Genomic DNA, 21,791 nt, shown 5'->3' with positions numbered 1-21,791 from the left:
TTTGAAGGTTTTTAACTGAAAAGTCTTACATACTGCACCTTTAAAGGAGCACTATGCAGTTTCGGGGAAGACATTTTGATCTTCGTTCGCAGATTTGTTTCTGCCTAAACAAACTAAATAAACAATGGCATGACTGAATAAACTATATAAACAAACCCATGACTAAGTAAACTGAGTTAACAAGCTGACTAACACAATTTCATACCGTTTCACTTTGTTTATAATATGTGGCGGACCCTGCCACCTTTCTAGCTCCAAACAGCGTTCTGTTTCTGATTTTCCTCTGGGAACAGCTTGTTCATTCGCTTACGGAAAAGATAAATATTTCTGAGTTTGTATTATTAACTCATTAATTAAATATTAGAAATCTGAGTTTGAACTTCTTCCCCAAAATCTACATAGTGCCTCTTTAACAGGCAATGAAATGCTTTACTAGGCCTAACTTTAAATGTACCATTTATTACTGATGGTTATTATAAAGTGATACGTAAGTCATGTGTTCTTATCATTTCATTTGCCCTCATTAATTAATGATTTGTTTGCACTGAAAAATTGTGTAACAATACAGATTTCCTCAGAATGCGTGACGTAACGAGCCGTTGCTCTACTTCCTACCGCAGGTTTATTGGGAAGGTGCAAAAAAAGAAAAAAGGCTTTGGGAGTCCCTGCTGCCTCACCAAACCCCGCCCAGTAACAGGCGTGGTTTGCTGAGGCAGTCGCCAAATGCGCTCCCCCCTCCCTCCCTCTGTATATCCACTGGCTGTCACAGCAGCGGCTCCAAAACCAACAGTAGCAGCAACCCACTCCGCACGGCGCTTCACCTTCGCTCTGTACCGTCTACATCCCGGCAGACATGGACCTGGAGGTGCTGATGTACGCGGCGCGCTCGCTCCCCGCGTTTGCGCTCTAGCCGTGCGCTCCCGGGCCCCGAGGCGGCACGTCCCGCTGCACAACCAACAAGGAGACTGTTGTTATTTTGTCCATCGGCTGAGACATCAGTGTGCAGGGCGAGAGAGAGAGACTTGAGCAGCAGCAGCAGCAGCAGCAGCAGAGAGAGAGAGAGAGAGAGGACCGCACGGTCGTGACAGCAGAGGCCGTTTTCAGGATATCGTGGCGACCGAGGGCGGCTTTTTGCGTCCTCCATCATGGCGAGTGACTCTCCGGCTCGGAGTCTGGACGAAATCGACCTGTCCGCTTTGAGGGTGAGATGATGGGACGTTTTTTTTAAAACATTTCATCTGTGAGAAACTGGCGTGTGTGTGTGTGCGCCTGCGTGTGTGTGTGTGTGCCTGTGCGTTTCTCCCTCTCTCCTTGCACCTGACAGCGCTTCCCTGAATAGCAACCGGCAGGAGAGCAAAGGAGGCTGCAAGAGGCGGATGTGTGGGAGCCGACGGGGCAGCCAGGCCTCCACAATGTGTCAGATTATAGATGAAATTATATATAGATATTAACTAACATGACAGCTGCCTCGTGCACGTGAAGCCTCATCTTCACCCAAGTCACTTGCAGGCAGGGAGGCTGATGTGGTGTGTGTGTGTGTGTGTGTGATGCTGAGTTGAGGTTGTAGCTGGGATTCTGCTGACCTGGATAAAGGGGGGGTTTGTGTATCTTTTTTTCCACTGGGCCAGCCTGTTATAGGCCCATCAGCCTCGATTCAGACAGCAGTGGAATTTAACCTATTTCTGCCACACACTGCTGATGCTCTGGGCTCTGCGTGTCACGAGAGCGAGACAGAAACTGCCCCTTGATTTGAAGCCCAAATTGTGATTTCATCTCTCCTTCCTGTTTTTTTCGGAGCCATCTGCACCCGAGAAAGTGCCAACCTACCTGTGGTCTGCTCTCACATCCGAGCTGAAGCTTCCCATGCTGCAACAGCCACTTTCTTTTGTTCATCCGGCTTGTGCTGCAAACCACACACACACACACACACACACACACACACACACACACACACGCATACACAGACAGACAAACATCCCCCTGTGCTTGTGTTAATGCGTGGATAACCATGTTTTTTTCGCATCGCCGGGCATGGTGTGTGTTTCTCTGTCAGTGCCGTGTGGGTGTCTGCCGGGGCTGACACACAAGTAGAGGGATGCTGGAGACCTGTTTGCTGCTGCACACACAATGCAGTTGTTGTCTGCCTGCCCCGTATTTACCTGCTCGATTGTGCCCGCATGTCCATTTTTATCCCCTTTATTCCGCCTGCCTCTTTCACTTCATGTCTCTTCGCTTGTCTCCGCTGTGTCTGCTTCAGTCTGTCATCAATCCGCCCCCACGCTCTTCCTCTTTTCATTCTATCAATTTTATCGCCTGTTTTTTCCCCTTCTTCTCCAGCTTCTTCCTCCTCTTGTTTGTCTGACTGACTGACTGACTGAATGCACCTCCCTGTCTTTCTGCCAGCCGCTCTGTCCCTTAGCATTACCTCTCCCTGCCCGCCACCTCTCTTTTGCACGAAGAGCAACGTTGAGGTGAAGGAATTGTCGACAGCAAATGTTACTTTTGAGGGTTTTTTTTCCTCCACCCACGTCATGCAGGGAGAGCAGGACTGGAGGTAGAATGGAAGAGGAGAGGGAGAAGGGAGACAGACGGACGGAGGGGAGATGAGGAGGGAAGTGTCTGTGCATTGGGAGTCAGGCCATGCATGTCCTGTTCTTTCAGAGGCGTGACGTCAGGCTCATGTCTCTCACTGTGACTGGGAGGCAGCCGCAAGGACATGCGCGCACATACGAATGCTCACATTTGTCTTTGCGGTGCCACGAATTTGAAGGTAGTCCCATCAATAGTGATGGTTTGATCATTTTTGCATGTGCTCACGGCTCATTAGCAGAAAGAGAAAGATCCAAAAAGTTTCCTTGGCGAGTGTATTTCTCAGTAATGTCGTATCAGAGCGCACAGTTTGTTGGAATACGATTTGTTACAAGAACGAGACTTCACAAAGTCTCCTCGTACCTGCTAGTGGGCGTTTCAACCTCAAAAATAGAGAGGATTTTGAAATCAAGTTGGGGTTCTGGGAGATTTTGAAACTCAAGGACTACGTTTCCTACATTCAGGTGACAAATAAGTTATGAAAACAACAATGCAACAGCATTTTTACATCAAATAATTTAAAAAACAACGCAGAATAATTTGCCCTCTGGCCTAAACCTGCATACATTTGTGGCATAAAGTAATATTTATCACTTTTCTATCATTCATTCACGATTTCCTTTAAAACTTCATGTAAAAAAAGGGGCTTTCTCCTCGCCATTTCTGTGTCCGCCTCTCACTCACTGAGGAGGACGAGGGGCAGGAGGACAGTGCCGTAAAACAGGTCGCGGTAGCTAAAAGGGGGTGAAGTGTGAAAAACTGTCGGGAGAATCGGGAGAAACGTGGGAGAACTGTGACCCGGAGAGGGTAATGAAAAGCAGGAGTGTCCTGGAAAAATCGGGAGGGGTTGGCAAGAATTCCAATGGGTCGGCTGATTCAGACTTTCGTCGTACCGAAACCAGAATTAAGTTTATTATTTCGAAATTATGGATGGAGATTTTAAAATGACCCACCTGATTGATGTCAGTTGGTGAACGGCTAACCTCTCGCCTCCGCAACATGTATCACAAATTCTCTGGAAACGTTTTGCGTAATGGAAACGCGTTTGCCAGGGTCTCTCACATACGTTGTGAGAAGGCACAGATTAATCCCTCAACATGTCTAGACAGGAATCTAATCTATTATGTCTTCAACCTACACTCTTTGTCTCTCCGTCTTTCTCTATTCCTGTCTCTCAGTCTCTCGATCTGCGCTGCTCCACTTCTCTCATCGTCCTTCACACTTTTGCGTCTTTCATCTTGTTTTTTGACTTGACTCACAGACGCACACAGACACAGACACACAATCTCAGATGAGTGTACAGTCAACTACTGGACTGGCTAGACAGGAAGTAGGTCAGCTGGCTCTGGTGAGGTGGGGAGGGGAGGAGGGGCGGGTGATTATAATACTGGCATGGGTTCTGTTGGTGATGGGGGATTGTTTTTTCGTGTGTGTGTGTGTGTGTGTGTGGCAGCGGCTGGGGAGGGGGGGTGGTCAGGGGGTAGAGCTCGCTCTTGCACTCGGCTACACTGACCATCGCACACACACACACACACACACGCACACACACGCACTGGTACAAAGAGACAGACAGAACTGAGTGGGAAGTAGAGTGGAGAGAGAAGTGGCTTTTCATGTTTGCTGTCTCTGCACTTTTCCCTCATTCTCTCCCTCGCTCTCCTTTTTTCTTAATGCCGCGTCGGCTCTCTGCGACATTTGCCGGTGTGGCGCATCCACCCCCCGGCAGCACCTGTGTAGATGCCGCGTGTTTCACTCGAGTGGGGGAAAAGGCCGGAGTCAGTAGATGTCGCCACCGTTTCCCATCCCCACAATGACACCAGAAGTCCAGACGAGGTCGAAACGCTGTGGTTTCTTATCCAGACAGTGGTTTTTGTGTAAAGTGATACGAGCACGTGCGCACACACACACGCGGGTCAGAGGCGTCACAAGCACGGGGTTCATCCAGTCAGCTGACGAGAGCAACAGATGGTGAGCCAGCAGGAAGTATGGCCTCGGCACCACACACACACACACACACACACACACACACACACACACACACACACACACACACACACACACATGCACACGAGCTGCCAATAGACAAATGCGCTGTGCAGGGACTCAGGTGTGAGATCCGAGATGAAAGAGAGAGCAGGTGAGGATGAAGGGATAGTGACGCGCTCGGAGAAAGACGGAGGGAGAGCGAAAAAGAGACGGGACGTGTGAAGACGAATGGAGCTCAGAGAGACTTAGGGGGGGACAATGAGAGACAGGGAGAGGAGGAGAAGAAAGCGACGGAGGCTGTGCTCGGGCTATAAGGTGGAGATGTGACCAGTGACTAAAGTAGTCCAAAGCAAAGACCCCTCTCCAGATCTCCCCCCTCGCTCCCTCCCTCTCCATCCCCGTTGCCCAGTAAGGCCACATTCCTCGGCCCCTCACCATGGACGCCATAGTAACGGGGCCACAGCAGTGCCCAAGGCTTACACAGAGCTTATTCATGAATAGTCTATATACTGTATGGCAGTCTGTCGCTGAGAAATTCCCCTCTCCCTCCCACCCTCCTTTCCACTCTGCCTGCCTGCTTCTAGTTGACCTATTTTCTCCCCCCCAAGTCACTGATGGAGTCTTTAATTCTCTGTTGCACTTACACAAGCACTGAGATGTATAAGTTTGGCTCTTTGTGCATCAAAACACCAAGCTCCTCATCTGGAATCTGCCAAATTAAATAAGTGTTCGCTGATGTTTTCGCGCAAATGTCCTTGATTCAGGCGACAGGATACCAAGTCCAGGAAAGTTTTGTCGTTGAGGACAGGTTTTCCTGTGAAAATCATCTCGTGCACGGGAAGTGATGTAGTTAATGTTTCCAGCAAAACACCACTGTTTTTGTAGTCGGCGTAAGCGCAGTGTCTGAGCAGGCGAAGAATATTAGATTCAAGGGGGGAAAAAAAAGACATCACAGTGTCAGCCACACTCTTTGATTTCCAAATGATTTCTTGGAAGCGTGCGGAGCGTAAACAGCACAGCAATCAGCAGAGATGATGCCAAAGACGTGCAGAGTAAACAGAAGCTGTGATCTTTTGGATTTTTGCTTTAAATCATAATGAAACGCACTTCAGCATGCTTTTAAGGCCACATTAAAACATGAATATGGACAGGAGCATTGTCCTTTTTCCGTCCTCTCCTTATAAAATGCGCAAAGTGCACGCGCGCACTTCATCCGACGTGCTTTTAAGGGATCATGCACGTGTAAACAAGCCCATAGTAGGAGCTGAATCCCCCGGTTGTGCCTGACTCACGAAGGCAAAGGGCAGAAAAGGCAGGAAAAGATGGATTGGAATGACAGAGGGAGAGAGCGGCAGGCAAAAATTGAGAAGAAAAGATGAACGATGAGGGGGACGGTGGGATGACAGGAGAAGGTGTGAGCTGACAAGCCGGCAGAGATGGATGGGGAGGCGAGAGGCGAGGACGCGGATGGGTTCATTAGCATCGCCGAACAAAGTCTGCGCCGCGTATCTTACTTCGGCGGGGCTGTAAATCTGTGATTAAGAGTTGACTCCTTGTTAATGTACTGTACATGTCTGGGTGAGACGTACTGGGAATTAGGCGAGCACAGCGTCTCCTTGTAAAAGCCAGCAGTGGTGAGCCATGTTGTTAAGTGTAAGTGGTTTTATAAGAGGCAGACCCGGCCCCAGCATGACTCCTATCATCCTCTTAGGGTCTCTAATTCAATACACCTCACTTCTCTGTAATTCACTTTCTATAGACACTAACTGCACTCACCTGGCTGCTGTCTAATGCGAAGAAAGATATACGTCAGATACACAGTAGGCCTATAGATCTGGAGAAGAACGAGTCAGGTTGAGTTTTAAAAGAATGATTATTAGTTTTCCAAATACATGTATCCACATTTTGCTCTGATACCTTATGCATTTCACTGCATAAAGACAATTCATGTGGCCTGGTGCTATTGTAGCCTACAGTCGCTCCCTGAAATATGTGCAGAACCAACTGTTAAAGGATAAGTTCGCCCCAAAAATGGGATGTGTCAGTAAGTCAGACCAAACTCAGTCGTAATAGCTTTAATACTGTAGATTTATTTTGCTGCTATCTGTGGGGCAACACAACGAGCTTCAAACACAACACCGACATCTTATGCAGTTGATGTGGTGAACCTGTTAGCTTTAGCCATGACCAGTATTCAGTCTTCTTTTGGCTGAAGTCTGAGGGAAATATCACACCTTTTTAGCTCGAAGCTAACTTTGTCCGTTTGTAGTGTGGTGCTGGGGAAAATGGGGTGGAGCCTGTTTAGTTGTCTTAGGTAAATTTTAGGCTGGTCAGGTTGATGAGTCATAACTCAACCCTCCTGCGAGACGTGTGTGTCTTGCTTTTTAGCAGCAGGATTTTGCAACGGACGGATAAAATGTTCTTTTCATTACTTTACGTGCACACGAACAACAAAGCAGTTTGTTCTTTTGTTTGTAATGAGTGCAGTTTGTTCTCAGATTGTATTTTCTCTCTTTAATCTGTCCCACTGTGTGGATACAACCTCACAGATTAGATTCACAGCCTCATTTTCTGCACTGATTTTATTTTTGCTTCGGTGTAAGTCTGCTATTCGCTTCTTGCACTGTTGTTGTTTTCACCTCCTCACACAGGCACCTTCTTTATCTTGCATCTTATTTCCTCCTAATCCACATGTTGATGCTTGATAGAGTGTGTGTGTCTGTGTGATAGATGTAGATGGAATTGTTATGTCTAAAACTGATGAGATACCATAAAAGATAGCTATCTCGCGCCAAGGTCATGAATAAAAGCCATGTGCATGGTAATAAAACCTCTGATGTGCAGGTTACAGGCAGCTAACAACTATCCTTCGACTTACTCCGTACACTCAGAAGCATTTGTAGGTTTTTATTCGTTATTTAATCTGAAATGGCTGTAATTATGGGATGACCAAAATGGGTTTAAGTGTCACGGATGATCAGACCGGTTTGAAAATAAAGTTAAACTGGTCTGCATGAGAATCCGTTCATCCATGAACGGGTGCGGTTTTGTTTACATGCGTTTAAATCTCTGCCCTATTAATGATCGAAAAATGTAACGGCAGGGGAAATCCCGCCCTACCATGCACGCACACATGCACAGTTCAGGTATCAGTCTGAAAGATAAGTGTCAGCCGGAGATGGGTCGACAGGTCGAAACAAACCGATGAGTGGTGGATCGTCTGAAGTGCTCTTTGGCAAGTGACAGTTAATTAATAATTAATATTAACGGCTCGGCTTCCTCAATCATAAAGTCAATCTGTAGATGTAAACACAAACAGATTCAGTGCAGTCTGATGTGACCCGAAGCGATCCAGACAGTTGGAAAGAAATTGTTTGTTGTTGTCGTGATGAAGACATACCTGTTGGAACATGTTGGCTTTTTATGACTGGTCCTTTTAGTATTTCCTTCCTTGTTTTTGTTTTGAGTGCCTGGATTGCCTCTGGTTATTGAGGTACTCTTCTACCTTTTTTCCAAGAGCACCCGATTCAATTCTCATCCAAATTGTATAACACAGAGCACCCAGTCACCTCCTATTATTAAATACTATTTAATAATATAAACATGTATTTTTTTTATTGTTTTGATTAAGACTTTAGCATTGAGAAGTTACATATTTACGCGTTTAAGACACAAGGGCCATATCTGTGCTTTGTCTTTGTCAGTGTTTTTCGCCACACGATCATTTGCCATAATGAGCAAACATTGATTATTCCATTTCATGAAATAAAACTGCTCGTCTCAACTTGAAGCTTAAATGGGTCAAACTGACTCACAACACAATAGTAGGATTAGCGAAAGAGCTATATGCAGCTATACCATTATAGATATTGTTGCAGATTATGATCAGCAGATCAGTCACACTTCTGATTACGCTGTTGACCCACGAGTGTTTATTTCTCAGCAGCTGTGGTTCTGCATTTTCAGGAAATTCTGACCTCAAATGCTTAAGTATGCATTATCGTCACTGGAGTCATTTATCGGCTTTGATTGTTTTGCTGATGGAAAGATTTTAACGCAAGTCATTTCTTTTGGCTTTGTGTTTATGGTTAAATCTGTGACTGTAGCGTTTGGTTAGGTAAGAGTTAAGGTCAGGAATGTATTGGAGAGGATTAAAGGTAGGCTGAGAAATGAAAGAACGAATGCATTCAGTATAAGTCCTCACACATGTTGTGAAGTGGCTCTCACAAGAACTGCAGCCCTGCACTCTAAAACCCATTATTTCTAATGGCTTGTGCTGCTCATGGACCAATATGCCCTTTTCAAAGAAAAGAGAGGACCCAGTGCCGAATCCATCTCGGTGTCCTTGTGCCCAAAGTTAATCCTAATTCATCCTACTTTTGCACAAAAACCACTCCATGTCGAGGAGAATTGGTAAAGGAACACGCCAAAGAAACTACAGGAGTTGCAATTCCTAGAAGAAAGTGTGTGTGATTGCTGCATACAATGCTGTCGCTTGTGGCAAATGGGGCGTGAAATAATCAGTGTCCTGTAAGTGGGGAAACTCGTCACAAAAGTTGGCCCTTAGAGATTTGCTAGCACAGCCAGTCAATTTTAATTTGTACTGTAGCGCCACGTAGAGGTGAATGGCATCACATTTCACTCGGTTGACGATGTGTGATGGTACCATCCAAAACTGGTGCTAATTGAATCATGCGTTTAAAAAGATACAGCAGAATTTCATCAATGGTCACAAGGTGGCGCTGTTGGTACTTTTGTTTTAATATAAGCTCAAAATGCGTGTTTAATATGTGATCATGGAGAACTTGTTTGCTGTTCCGTCTTCTTAAAACGATTTTCTGAAACACAATTTCATACCGCCACTGTAGCGCCCCCTGGAGGTAGGCGTTTGGATGAGAATTGAATCGGGTGCTCTTGGAAAAAAGGTAGAAGAGTACCTCAATAACCAGAGGCAATCCAGGCACTCAAAACAAAAACAAGGAAGGAAATACTAAAAGGACCAGTCATAAAAAGCCAACATGTTCCGACAGGTACGTCTTCATCACGACAACAACAAACAAGTGTCTGGATCGCTTCGGGTCACATCAGACCGCACTGAATCTGTTTGTGTTTACATCTACAGATTGACTTTATGATTGAGGAAGCAGTCAAATTTAATTTGTACTGTAGCGCCACGTAGAGGTGAATGGCATCACATTTCACTCGGTTGACGATGTCTGATGGTACCATCCAAAACTGGTGCTAATTGAATCATGCGTTTAAAAAGATACAGCAGAATTTCATCAATGGTCACAAGGTGGCGCTGTTGGTACTTTTGTTTTAATATAAGCTCAAAATGTGTGTTTAATATGTGATCATGGAGAACTTGTTTGCTGTTCCGTCTTCTTAAAACGATTTTCTGAAACACAATTTCATACCGCCACTGTAGCGCCCCCTGGAGGTAGACATTGTATAACATTTTACCCACTCGTGTAATGTTGTGGTACGTGCAACATTCCCAAATTTCGTCCAAGTCAGATGGCGAATGGAAAAGTATCGGCCTGTCAGGTGCCTCACGCCACACCTTACAGTTTAACAATTTTGTTTGTGCTCTGGCAACTGACCCGCAACTGATACGTCTTCCTATCAGTTGCGGATCAGTCGGTAAGCGGTCAGATGGTAACAGTTTGTCAGACTCCCTTGGTTTAGCTGGAACACAGCATCACTACATTATCCCACCCAGAGCGTGACGTCAGAGGACAGTGGTCTATTATTAGGAAACAGGACAAAACTTTTATCAGTGGGATTTCAGTAGAAGAAGCTGGAGATAAGCTATGTATGACCAATGAATGTCATGCTGTCTAATGTTCCACTGAATGCCACTGCGACAAGATAACATTGCTCTTCTGCCTTCTACAGAAGTGGTTCGTGAGGTTAAACCGCGTCATATCTGAAGGACTCGTATGATAAACATAACAATCACTGTTGACGTCTGAAAGCCTGCCAAGTCAAAGTGTTCTTTCAAAATATGCTCATAGAGGAAGTTGCACTCGTTTGTGGGTATGGAAAATTCTCAGATGTCACGTCTGGTATGAAAAAACCCCAAAAAAACTGGAGGACAAAGAAAGAAAACTGCACCGTCATCACGACTATCTTCTCAAACACTGACATTTTGGACGGATGATGTGCGTCCGTGCTCTCTGCATCACATCTCAGATGGTTGAACTCCATTTCTTACTCCTCTCAGCACTTTTGTGCACAAGTTATATTTAACCGCTTGCTGTTATTCAGCAGCTTCTCGCAGACACACGCACACACATGTGCACTGTGATTCATCGTCCACCAGTGAGGTCATGTGGCAGTCATGTGACGCTGGCAAACGCTCAAAAGGAACACAAAATGAGAAAAAAAAAGGGGGAAGTGGGACAAAATTGCTCCAGTCATCGGGAGCTCTAAACCACCGAACCACGGATGCACGTGTGCGTACACACACACACACACACACATGCAGATGCACTGACAAAGCCTGGCGCACACTGAGAGCTCATTCTGCAAGTGGCCTATAAAATATGAATGATACCGTGCTATATTTTTATCAGCTAGCCTAAGGACATGTATGAACTGGAGCAGCAAAAACGCTCTGTTTCTCAAGCCACGGCGCTCGTTCTGTACGTTGTGCACGCTGGTGAGGCTGCACATGCACGCCTACATCATGCATCTTCCAGTGCTTGCGGTGCCTACATGCTTATGCATTTACAGCGTGTGCCTGTGTGTGTGTGTGTGTGTGTGTGTGTGCATGGATTTTTTTTTATTATGTTGAGTAAAAAAAAAAGTGAAAAGAAAAAGTGAGCGACTGAATCCTCGGATGTGTCTTGGGAGCTGCTGTCAGAACTTTGTATGCAGCTCTGAGAGTTAATTCACACAGCTGCCAAACACAAACACACACTCGCAGAGAAGGGGAAAGGAAGTGAGGGGAGGAAAACTCTACCTGCACGAGCTGATAGCAAGGCAAACGGTTGCACCGCTTGCAGAATCCTGCCGTCTGCACCGCTGAAAGAGGCTCGCAGTCTCTCTCCGACTTTTTTTTCATCCATACACACGCGTTTAGCTAGACACACACTCTTCATTTTGTGCCCACTCATACGCGTTAGAACATTTGAACACTAGCCCTTGTGTAGGAGTGTGCTTTTGGCACAGTGCGAGAGAGAGAGAGTGTGTGTGCGTGTGGTATTGAGAGTGTGAGAGAGCGAGACAGCGGGAGGATGTACTTGAGACGGAGTGTGAGAGAATGAGTTTGTCGGCGTTCGCGTGTGGCAATGTGTGTGTGTGTGTGTGTGTGTGTGTGTCTGCTGCAACGACGGAGGAAGAAGGGCGAAGAAGAAACGACAGCGAGAGGAAGGAGGGAGCAAGAAAAAGCAAAAGGCCCCGTCTTCAAAAACTCGCTGACAGGTTGACAGGTCTGCTGAGACCCGCAAGAAACAAACATATAGAGACGGAGCGAGGGAGAGAAAGTGGGGAAAGAGAGGGATGAAAACTGAGAGAGAACAGAAGAAAGGGAGAAAGTGAACCTCTACAGAGATAAAGGCATGCTGACAGCTCGAGCCTGTGCACCATTTTATACTGTAACACCCAGAAAGCACTTGCAAAGTTTCTTCAGTTGGCCTTTATCCTGTGTCATTTCCTTCTCTTTGTGCCGCTCACAGATCCGCACGTTACGCCGGCGAAGTTAGCTGAAAGTGCAATCGCAAATTCACACGTAAGCGCGGAAGGGAGAGGGAAAAAGCAACAAAAGAGACGCGGGAGGGAGAAGTGGCGAGGTTAGAGGAGAGCGACGGCGATGGAAATAGAGTGCATGTGTGGCTTTTCAGAGCGCAAATCAAAAGATGCTTTATTGAGAGGGGAATTGTCTGTGAGAAGCGGGCGTCGTGTAATATCGTCTGTTCTCCGGCTTTGCATGAGTCCCCGGCGCAGATCTACACAATACGGCAGTTTATTCTGGTGAAACGGCAACGAAATAAGCCTCCAGCTTCACCCCCAGTGGAAGATCTCGTTTTTTAAACATCTTCTTTGGCTCGTCCCCTGGATGATGTTGCGGCGCCATTTTAGTAAAAGGGGGGAAAAAAGTGCCAGAAATGACTTTGAATAGTGGCATATTTTTAGCTGACCCAGTAGAATTGGCTGTACGTTCAGGGTAATCCACATTAGAAGCAGTTTATAGTGAGAGCTGCAAGAGTTAGAGCCCACTTCACCCAGGAAAACCTCCGATTTGATTGCGTTACCAGCTCATTTGCGGTGAATAATAGAAACTGTGATGTGAGCTCGACGCTAGCTGTGACATCTCCGCAGGCACCTCTGGCAGAAAGAAAGAGGTACAAAGTTGAGGCCGACACAACATGAACAATGTTCTGTAACTTTTACACAACTTTTTTTTTTTTTTAATAGCAAGAAGGATGCACAGGGAGAAAAAAAAAAGGCCTTAGCAGAAGCTGATTTAAAAAGGGCCTCGGTGTTTCTGGGACTCTGTTGGAGTGAGAGGAGCTTTGGAAAGAGGGAACTTGTCCTGGACTCTGTCAGGAGTGGAGGAGTGGAGGAGAGAATGTGCAGATAAAAGGGTGAGAGAGAGACATAGATGGACTTCGGATGGTCGGAGAACAGAAGCTGGTGGAGCAGAGAGAGTGTGAAAGAGAGAGAGAAGGAAGGAGAGGGTGAATACCAGCTATTGTTGGAATGCCGTAGCAACACACGGCAGAGAGGAAGGGGGAGGTGTGTGTGTGTGTGTGTGTGTGTGTGTTAATGTGTGTGCAGAGGTCAGTGGGTTTTATGCTCTGTTCCGAGTCGCTCCTCAGAGATGCGTCGAGTTCTGTGTTGGCAACCTAGCGACTGTTGGTTTAAATTATCAGCTAGTCTGGACACAAGCCTGAAACAATCCAGTGCTGCATTTCAAAAGCCCAGTGTATCAACACCTCGAGAGCTCAGACACCAGCGCTGCTCGGGTTAGAGAACTTGACAGTCTATCTATCTTGCACAAAATCAAAAAATGCATTGGATAGCGGGCACAGTGCTGCGTTCCCAGTCGAAGTCGGAGGTCGGGATTTCCGAGTTGAAACGTCCAACTTCCGACCTCCGAGCGTTCCAGGAGCCCGACGCCAAAAGTTAACAACAAAAACTTGGCTGACCGCTGCAAAATGGCGTCTCTTTGGCAAGTGTACACACGAGTGAACCCTCAGCAGTGCAGCCTACTTGCATATATAAATTAAAAATAGAGGACGGCTGATACATGAGGTAACAGACGCTGTTATACTTTTTATTTGACTTCGCTTTTACACTTGTAAAGGTATCAGATACTCTAATAAATCCTACCCCCTCCCCATGGGTGCTGCCATTGTTGCGTGACGTCCGACAACTGCTCCCTCAACCTGGGAACTTTACTTCCTACGAGTCTGATGTGTATTTAATGTATAATAATTCATCCTACTAAGTCTGCCATGTTTCCTTTGTTTCTCCAGGATCCTGCTGGCATCTTTGAGCTGGTTGAGCTGGTGGGAAATGGCACCTATGGGCAGGTGTACAAGGTAAGAAGCACACATGAAAAGACATTGATGCCCATTAGTCTGTCTTTCTGATGGCACGCTTCACTATCTCATCAGCTTCTTTCCGAGCAGCCTATATGGAATAAAGAACAGAAACGCTCGCTGTGACTGAAGTAGACAGAGGAGACGGGGGATAAAAGCGGAGCACTAGCTTGAGAGAAATGGAGCGAATGTAAAAGAGAGTTAAATGCAGAGAGGAGAAGCAGAAACTGGGGCACACTGAAGTGCTTTTAGGAGAATTTCCCTTTCCCTTTTTCTTTGCCTTCTCCCTCCTTCCCTGCTGTATTTGCACTTCTTCCTTTACCTCTTCTACATTAGCTATTTCAGGGGGGGGAAGTGTTTCACTGGAACACAGGAAGTGGCTGTGCTCAGATGGTTTGATGTTGTGACATAACTGTGGTTTGAGGTTTTCGCTGTCGGCTGGACTCAGCTGGTTCCCGCTGTCATTTAAACGCTATCTCTCGGTACATGTCACCGTCCGAGCTTCCTCTTCCCTCCATGATGGTCCTCGCTTCCTTTTCCTGACTCTGCTGCTTCATCCTGCCACTCTGCAGGATGTGGCACCAGCCTGTGAGCGACGCTTGCTTTTAATCACCTCGAGCTGGAGTAAACATGTGTTTGTTCAAGTATGTGAAGGTATGGACAAGTGAAGGCCTCTATGAGTGCATGTAGCTTGTGTGTGTGTGTGTGTGTGTGTGTGTGTGTGTGTGTCTAATGGAGCAAAGAGTCAAGGTCAGGTGGTGATGGAGAGGAGCTGTTCTTACAGCTGATTGGGCCAGATGAGAGGTCAGACAGAGGTCGGACACGCTTCTTCACGCTTCTCGAAATAATCTGGCATCCTCACGTGTGTGTGTGTGGACAGAAGAGAGGAAAAAACACAAAAGGATCGGAGAACAGGAGAGTTATGTGGATCCATTTATTGCTGACTCTGCCGTCTTGGTGAAAGTCACGGCTCATTTGCTGGCTGACATTCAGCCGGTCTGTTCCTATACATTACCGAGCCACAGAGTGCCTATGGCAACAGCACCGGCCTGTTGGGTCTGCAGCCTATACAGCTGATCCACAGCGGTTTCTGATTAGCTGTCACACAGTGTATGATACTCAGTGGAGTCCATAATGAAGCTCATTGTGTCGCTGTTGTCGGGTGACAGAACCAGAAATGACATTTCTGCTGTTATTTTCCTGTGTGCACCTGTGGTGTTTTGAGTTTGAAAAGCATAATTATATGTAGCATATTGACTTTGGCTGCAACTAACTTTCCACTGCCGATTATTTTCTCGATTAATCGATGAGTTGTTCAGGCTGTAAAATGTCAGAAAATAGTGAAAAATGTCAATAATTGTTTTCCAAAGCTCAAGATGACGTCCTTAAATGTCTCGTTTCGTTGACAACACAAAGATATGAAATTTTGCTGTCACAGAGGAGGAAAGAAACCAGAATATATTCACATTTTAAGAACTTTAAGAAGCTGGAATCAAGATCAATTAGTCAGTTATCAAAATATCAGGTGAAAACTTTAATAGTTGATAACTAATGGATTATTGGAAAGAACAGAGCAACACACATTCAAAACTTCATTGGCGTAAACTTGAAAATAAAACAGTGGAGCTAAAAAAGATGCCAGTGTTTTTGATTATTCTCCACACTTGTCTTTCTTAGAGTGATTAGTACGGCGTTTCATCCATTCATTTCATCAAAACGCTTTTAAAGCACCACTAAGCAGTTATAAGATGTCACCTTGAGCTATTTTCTGATATATCAACCAAATGCTTGTTTGTGAAAGTAATCCTCAGATTAATCAATACTCAAAATGAATAGTTGGTTGCAGCCCTAACAGGAAATAAAAGCAAAAAATAAAGCACGCGGAAGCTGCTTTGTAGTGCTTAGATTCAAATCTGCTTCTTCAGTGCTGCGGAGGTAGATCCAGACACAAAGTGGAAAAGATTGGAGTCATACACCCAGATAAGGAGAAGAGTCACTTGAGCAAAAATGCCATCTATTTTAAATTCCTCATGTGGTTGAGGTCCCTCGTCTATAGGCGAGCCGCCCGCAGAGGATCAACTTCTTGTGACTCGCTGAGATGATAAATTGACCTTCAGCCTGGTGGGTATTAGTGAACTGGAATTGGTGCGGCTTCTCTCTGAACCATTTTTAGACTCTTGTTATATCAGAAAAATAACACATAAGAATACCATACTGTATGTAGTTTTGGACTGCAGAATATCCTCAGTCTGGATCAATGAATCCTTGTCCGTGTGCTGTGGAGTGAACAGAGGTGGAACTTTCTCTCAGATGGAAAGATTAGAGCCAGGCAGGCTGTAAACATGCTTTTACTCCTCGTTTTGATTCCAAAAATACATTTAATTTGCTCGGTGGCTGGGGGCCAATTTTGCTCTGATGTATCTCTGATCATAGACTGCACGCTAACAACTCGTGCCTTCATACTTTCTTTCACGCCAGTGTTTGCTGCAGTGGTTTTAGGAATTGAGAATCACTAGACGACTCATCCTCCCAAGGCATGTTTTATTTAGTTTCTTGTTTAATTTTATTGGGAGAGTTCTGCAGATTAATTGCACATATCAATCTTAAAGCAGTCAGATTATGCTCATTTTTAGGTTCATGACTTGTTTACGAGCTCTGACGCTCAAAAATCTCATCAGTTTTCTCACAGTAATCCCCCTCTGTCTGAAACGCTCTGTTTTAGCTCCTGTCTCTTTAAGGCCCCCCCCCCATGAATACCCAGTCTGCTCTGATTGGTCAGCTCACACACGACTGACCCAGCAACACTTACAACAACAGAGCAGCTCTGCTAAATCAATTATCACGTGCCAAACTAGCCGCTAGGCGTAAATTATGCAAACGTGTGACATCACAAAATCACACAATTAAAGGCGGGACTTGTGACGAGGTGTTTCAGGAGCAGTGCTTTCTGTGGGAGAGAGGAGCTTCTGTTGGTGCTGACTTTGACCCAATTAACTTTCAAGATCTTTTACGTGAGAACACAAAAAAAGCTGAAGGAAAGGGGAAAAAACTGAAAAAGCGTACTTAGGTCTCCTTTAAAATTAGATCATAGATCATAGAATCATTCTTACTGCAAATGTACTGTTTTTCATCTCACTGAAAGTGAATTATTTATATCTGTGGACTGACAAATTTAGGCTACCTTTGGGCTTATTTAAACTTTGATGAGCTTGTTGGATGATGTGAAAAAAAAAGCTATAAACCAGTAGGGCAGTGACGATGAGATAAACTGTCCTTTTGTTTACCTTTTCTCCAATCAGATACTTCAGTCTTCTTTTCTTCCTTGCAACAAAAACCCTCAAACGAGCTCACTGCATTCTGCTGCAGTAGTTTTTAAACTCGTTGTGCAATTGTGTAATGAAGCCTGAGATATACATGTGTAACCATGCATGCATTCTTTTGTGCGCGTGTGAAAGTAACGTCCAGCGCTGTGTTTTATGTTATTGGCGATAGAGGGGCCGGTAATGTGCCACGTAGCTGCATTTCTGTGTGTCTGCGAGCGCGAGATAACAGGTTTATCAACAATTCCATTACCCCATCTAGTTAAATGATACAGATCTGCTCCACAGTGCTCTTTCCTCTGCCTCTCCATCCCTCTCACGCACCACCCCAAAGTCTCATCTCAATTAAAAATTGTCTTGAAAAGTTGTTCCAGGTTGTTGTTTTTGTGTTGCAGCCTCCCTGTCGGCGAACGCGACGCGGCTGAGAACAGTGATAGACGAGTAGCCGCGGCGAAAAAGATAATTTTAGCCCGACTTCTCTCCTCGGTCTCCTTTTCTCATCTTACATCTCGGTGGTGGTGCTGTTTCCTTGTTTCTCCTCCTCTGTCATCTCATCGCCCTCACTTCTTCATTCCTCTTATCAATATGTAATCACGTTTTTCTTTCTCGTTTCCCCTGTTTTTTGGGTTGAAACTTCCCTGGTGAGCTGTACTTAAGGGAGCAGCCTGTGCCTACAGTATGTGTGTGTATATATAGTTTCTACTGGCTGCTCTAAAAGGGCCATAAATAGAGAACACGGGTAACGCTAAATAATTAAACACATTCTCTCTCCTTTTCTCTCCCTCTTCATCTTCCTCCCTCTCCTTCTCTCTCCAGCTGTTGTAACTCTTTCTCATCATCTCTCTCTCTCCATCGCCCTCATCGGTATTTCCTTCCTTTATCTTGCCACGTCTCTCATCTCTCCAGCCCTCCCTCCTCCCCGTGCTCACTCTCTCTCTCTCTCGTTTTTATTCTATTTTATCATGCTTCTGTTTCTGCACTCTCTCCCCCCTTCTCTCTTTCTTTCTGATGCCTGTGAATATTTGATGGGGCTTATGGGAATTGCAGTTCTCCGGATCGAGGAGACGCTCCTCGCCTCGCGTGTTGCCACGTCAGGGGCGGGAACGGGGCAACATCCCTTCGCCAGCCATTGGTCGAATACTGACTGACTGACTGACAGGCCCGGCTTATTGACTGACAGGCGTATTGATCGGCTAATTGATTAATCACAGCTCCCCGCCATTCCCGCGGGAGAAGCCATTTCTCTCCGTGATGGACGCAAGGACAAGTTGAGAGGGCGACTAATCATATCTCAGTCACAAGCAACACAAACGCACACATGCAGTGACACGTGAGCGACGACACGTTCGGCCCCGTCCTCTCATCGACTGTGTCTCCGGCTCTGGCGGCTACAAAACATTTCCTGTGTTTGTGTGTGGGTTTGTGTGTGTGTGTGTGTGTTTTTAACATCCACATACTTTTCTCTCCATGACTCTGCTGTCGCCATGCAGAGCAGGAGCAGAAGAGAAGAGGAGGAGGAGGAGGAGGAAGAAAAAAAAAAGGAGGCAACCAATCTTTTTTTTCTCTCTGATGACAGAACACATCCACTCTGCTCCTCCTCAGGCAAAGTGCTCCACACACTCTTTAAATATTCACCACTCTCAGACGCACACACTCGTTCGAAACGACGGTTGGGGACCTGCGCCGTATGGGCTTTTATACGCTCACCCACTGTGACAGCGACTCTGTACAACGAGCAGCTGTGTGGTTTCCATTTACTGCATTGGTTTGTCTGCGTGTAAACCAGTGTGTGCATGTGTGTGTGAGGAAGCGTTTGAAGGAGCATGCACGTGTGTTGTCGCTGTTGTTCCTTTCATGTAGTCAAGTGCACGGGTGGCGTGCGCATGCTTTTAAAAAAAAAAAAAACTCTTCTCATCATCGGCATCTTAAAAATGTATGAACAGATCAGACCACAGCAGCCGTGTGCAGCTAAGGCCTCACACGTTTGTTGATGTCATGATAATCTTGTTACCGTGGCAATCAGGGGTCTCAGCGTGTAAACAAATGGATGTAGATTAGGATTAGGGCTCAAAGAAATGCCTAATCTTGTTAGCCAATCACACTTGTATCTCTCTCCCTCCCTCTCTCTACCTGCAGCGTCCCTTCCTGCTTTGCACTCCGGCCCACCTCTCCTCCTCTTCCTCCTCCTCCTCCTCCTCCTCCTCCTCTTCCTCCTCTGCCCTCTTAAGAACTGAATAAAACTTCAAAGTTGTTTTCTTTTTTTTCCCTCACCCCTCCTTATCTGCTGGAAGTCGCACTGCAAAGGACTGTGGGAGATTCTTCTCTCTGCACGCACGCCACAGCCGCCCCTCCACCTCACACACACACACACATATGCCTTAAAACACACACATATACACACACACACACCCCAGAGAAGCAGCGTGAAGTGCGAAAGCCCGGCATAAGAGACTCTGAAAAAAAGGATGGAAGATGGAGTGACGTCATTTATTCCTCTTTGTTTGATGTTCTAAACTCCTCCAGCTAGTGTTTCTCAGCAGGAGAGAAGATCAAACAAGGAGGCAGATACAGTGTGTATCTCTTCTGAAAGCAGTCACTAATGATACTAAAATGGTAACTGGACAAAGCCAGCCAGCGGTTGGCATTACATTTTGTACTGAATATTGTAAAATGTTGACTTAGTCATCCTAAAAAAACTATTTAATTCTGAAGTCCTGCATCAGTCACTCAGTGTAGTTCCAATATATAGATCTATTACCCCTACGGTGTGTCGCGTGGTGCGTTCGCATGGGATAAACAAAGCATGTATTTTACATTATCCCCAAGATATGACATCAGGGCATCGACGTAATGTTAACGTTTCAGAAGTGGAGCATCTTTTCTTCAGCAGCCACATTAATAATAATAATAATAATAATAAAAAAATAATAATCTGATCATGAGTCTGAGTCATGATGGACAATATGATCAGATTTACTTGCAAACGGATAATGTTTTTCCACCATAACTTTAACTTTACATATTAATATTCACCAGAAGACTAAAACTATGACATATGACTGTTGTACCATCGAGCACTAGCTTGAGCTCACCAAACTACTTGTTTAGGTTTAGGAAAGTTCAGGGTTTAGGCTAAAGTGTGTAAGCTAGTAACATAATAGTACACAGTTTCAGTAAGTTACGTATAAGTTTAAAAGAACTCACTGATGACGCTTTGTCACTTTGGTATTACGTTACCTGACTTCCTCCTTTGCGCCGCTCATAATAACTACGGCCACTAGAGGTCGCTGCCTAAGAATAAATACAAACTGTGCAAACAACCAACACAGCTGTTTTTTTTTCTGGTGAGGATGGGCTGCACTTGGGTCTGTTGGCAACACCATCGCAGTTATACTTTCTGCATAAGGGCAGAACATTACTCATTCTCAGCCTCCCCTGGATATGCGTGCTGTATCGGTAAATTGCATTTAGCGTGATAAGGGACTGACATATGTTAATGTATAAAGAACACAGTGCTATGTAAGGTAGCATTAGCGCTAATGGGGATGCTGCCAGAAGGTCTCAGCTGGGAGTGACTGCAGGCTATAGGGCGCGGTTTGTGTTCATCTGTGTGTACCATAAGTGTGTGTGCATGTGTGTGTGTGTGTGCATCCCCTGCCATACACACTACATGTCCCTTGTGTAGGGCAATGTTGCAGTTTTACGCCGTGTCATCGCCCCTTTTTCTAACGCTGTATTTTTGTTGTTTGATTGCGCTGACACACTAGCTCACACACACACACACACACACACACACACAGACGCACATGCACTTCAATCTCTTGAGTCCTCATGAATGAACTGTGAACCGTGACTGAGGTGGATGTTGCTTGTTACCGTGGGAACAGCAGATGTGCTCGTTCCGCCCACATGCGACGACACACACACACACACACACACACACGGCACACACACACACACACACACACGCCGCTCACACTCACACACCTGGCAGTGTGTTCATTAGCCTACATCCTCTCTCTCTGTCTTCCCCAAGGCCACACGCCCCACTTACCCACAATGCACTCCTGCCACCCAGACCGGGGTCAATTAGCCTTGCCTGATGTCAATAACAATCTCTCATTCTCTCTTTGTCTCTCTCTTTGTTTGTTTTCCAGTCGGATCTTCTGCTCTTTCATTGATAGTGGGGACTGTAAAGAGCTGTTTAGACAAAGCCTCTTTCTCGCCGTGTGAATTACTGCTCATCAATAGTTCGGTCAATAAGCTATACCAGCTCTCACTCTCTCTATTGTTCTAGTCCCTCTGCCTTCTCTTTTCTCTTATTCATGTGTTTTTTTCCACAGTC

The 21,791-nt window shown here is 45.6% G+C and overlaps 1 protein-coding gene across 12 annotated transcripts in view; it reads left to right on the top strand.

Moving 5' to 3' along the window:
* The first annotated feature begins 764 nt into the window (after positions 1 to 764).
* Positions 765 to 21,791, top strand: part of LOC311274167 (traf2 and NCK-interacting protein kinase-like) — a 65,862-nt gene continuing 44,835 nt past the window's right edge. For all 12 annotated transcript variants that reach the window (XM_084381613.1, XM_084381605.1, XM_084381612.1 and 9 more), the window contains exons 1-2: positions 765 to 1,202; positions 14,061 to 14,126. In XM_084381613.1, the coding sequence (XP_084237739.1) occupies positions 1,146 to 1,202; positions 14,061 to 14,126 (123 nt within the window). In that variant the 5' untranslated portion in view covers positions 765 to 1,145. The remainder of the gene's footprint in view (positions 1,203 to 14,060; positions 14,127 to 21,791) is intronic.

This window comes from Pagrus pagrus (genome assembly GCF_965226575.1).
Source record: "Pagrus pagrus genome assembly, chromosome: 18".
NCBI lineage: Eukaryota > Metazoa > Chordata > Actinopteri > Spariformes > Sparidae > Pagrus > Pagrus pagrus.
The sequence above is the reverse complement of the archived record's forward strand: the minus strand, read 5'-3'. Positions and strand labels throughout refer to the sequence as shown.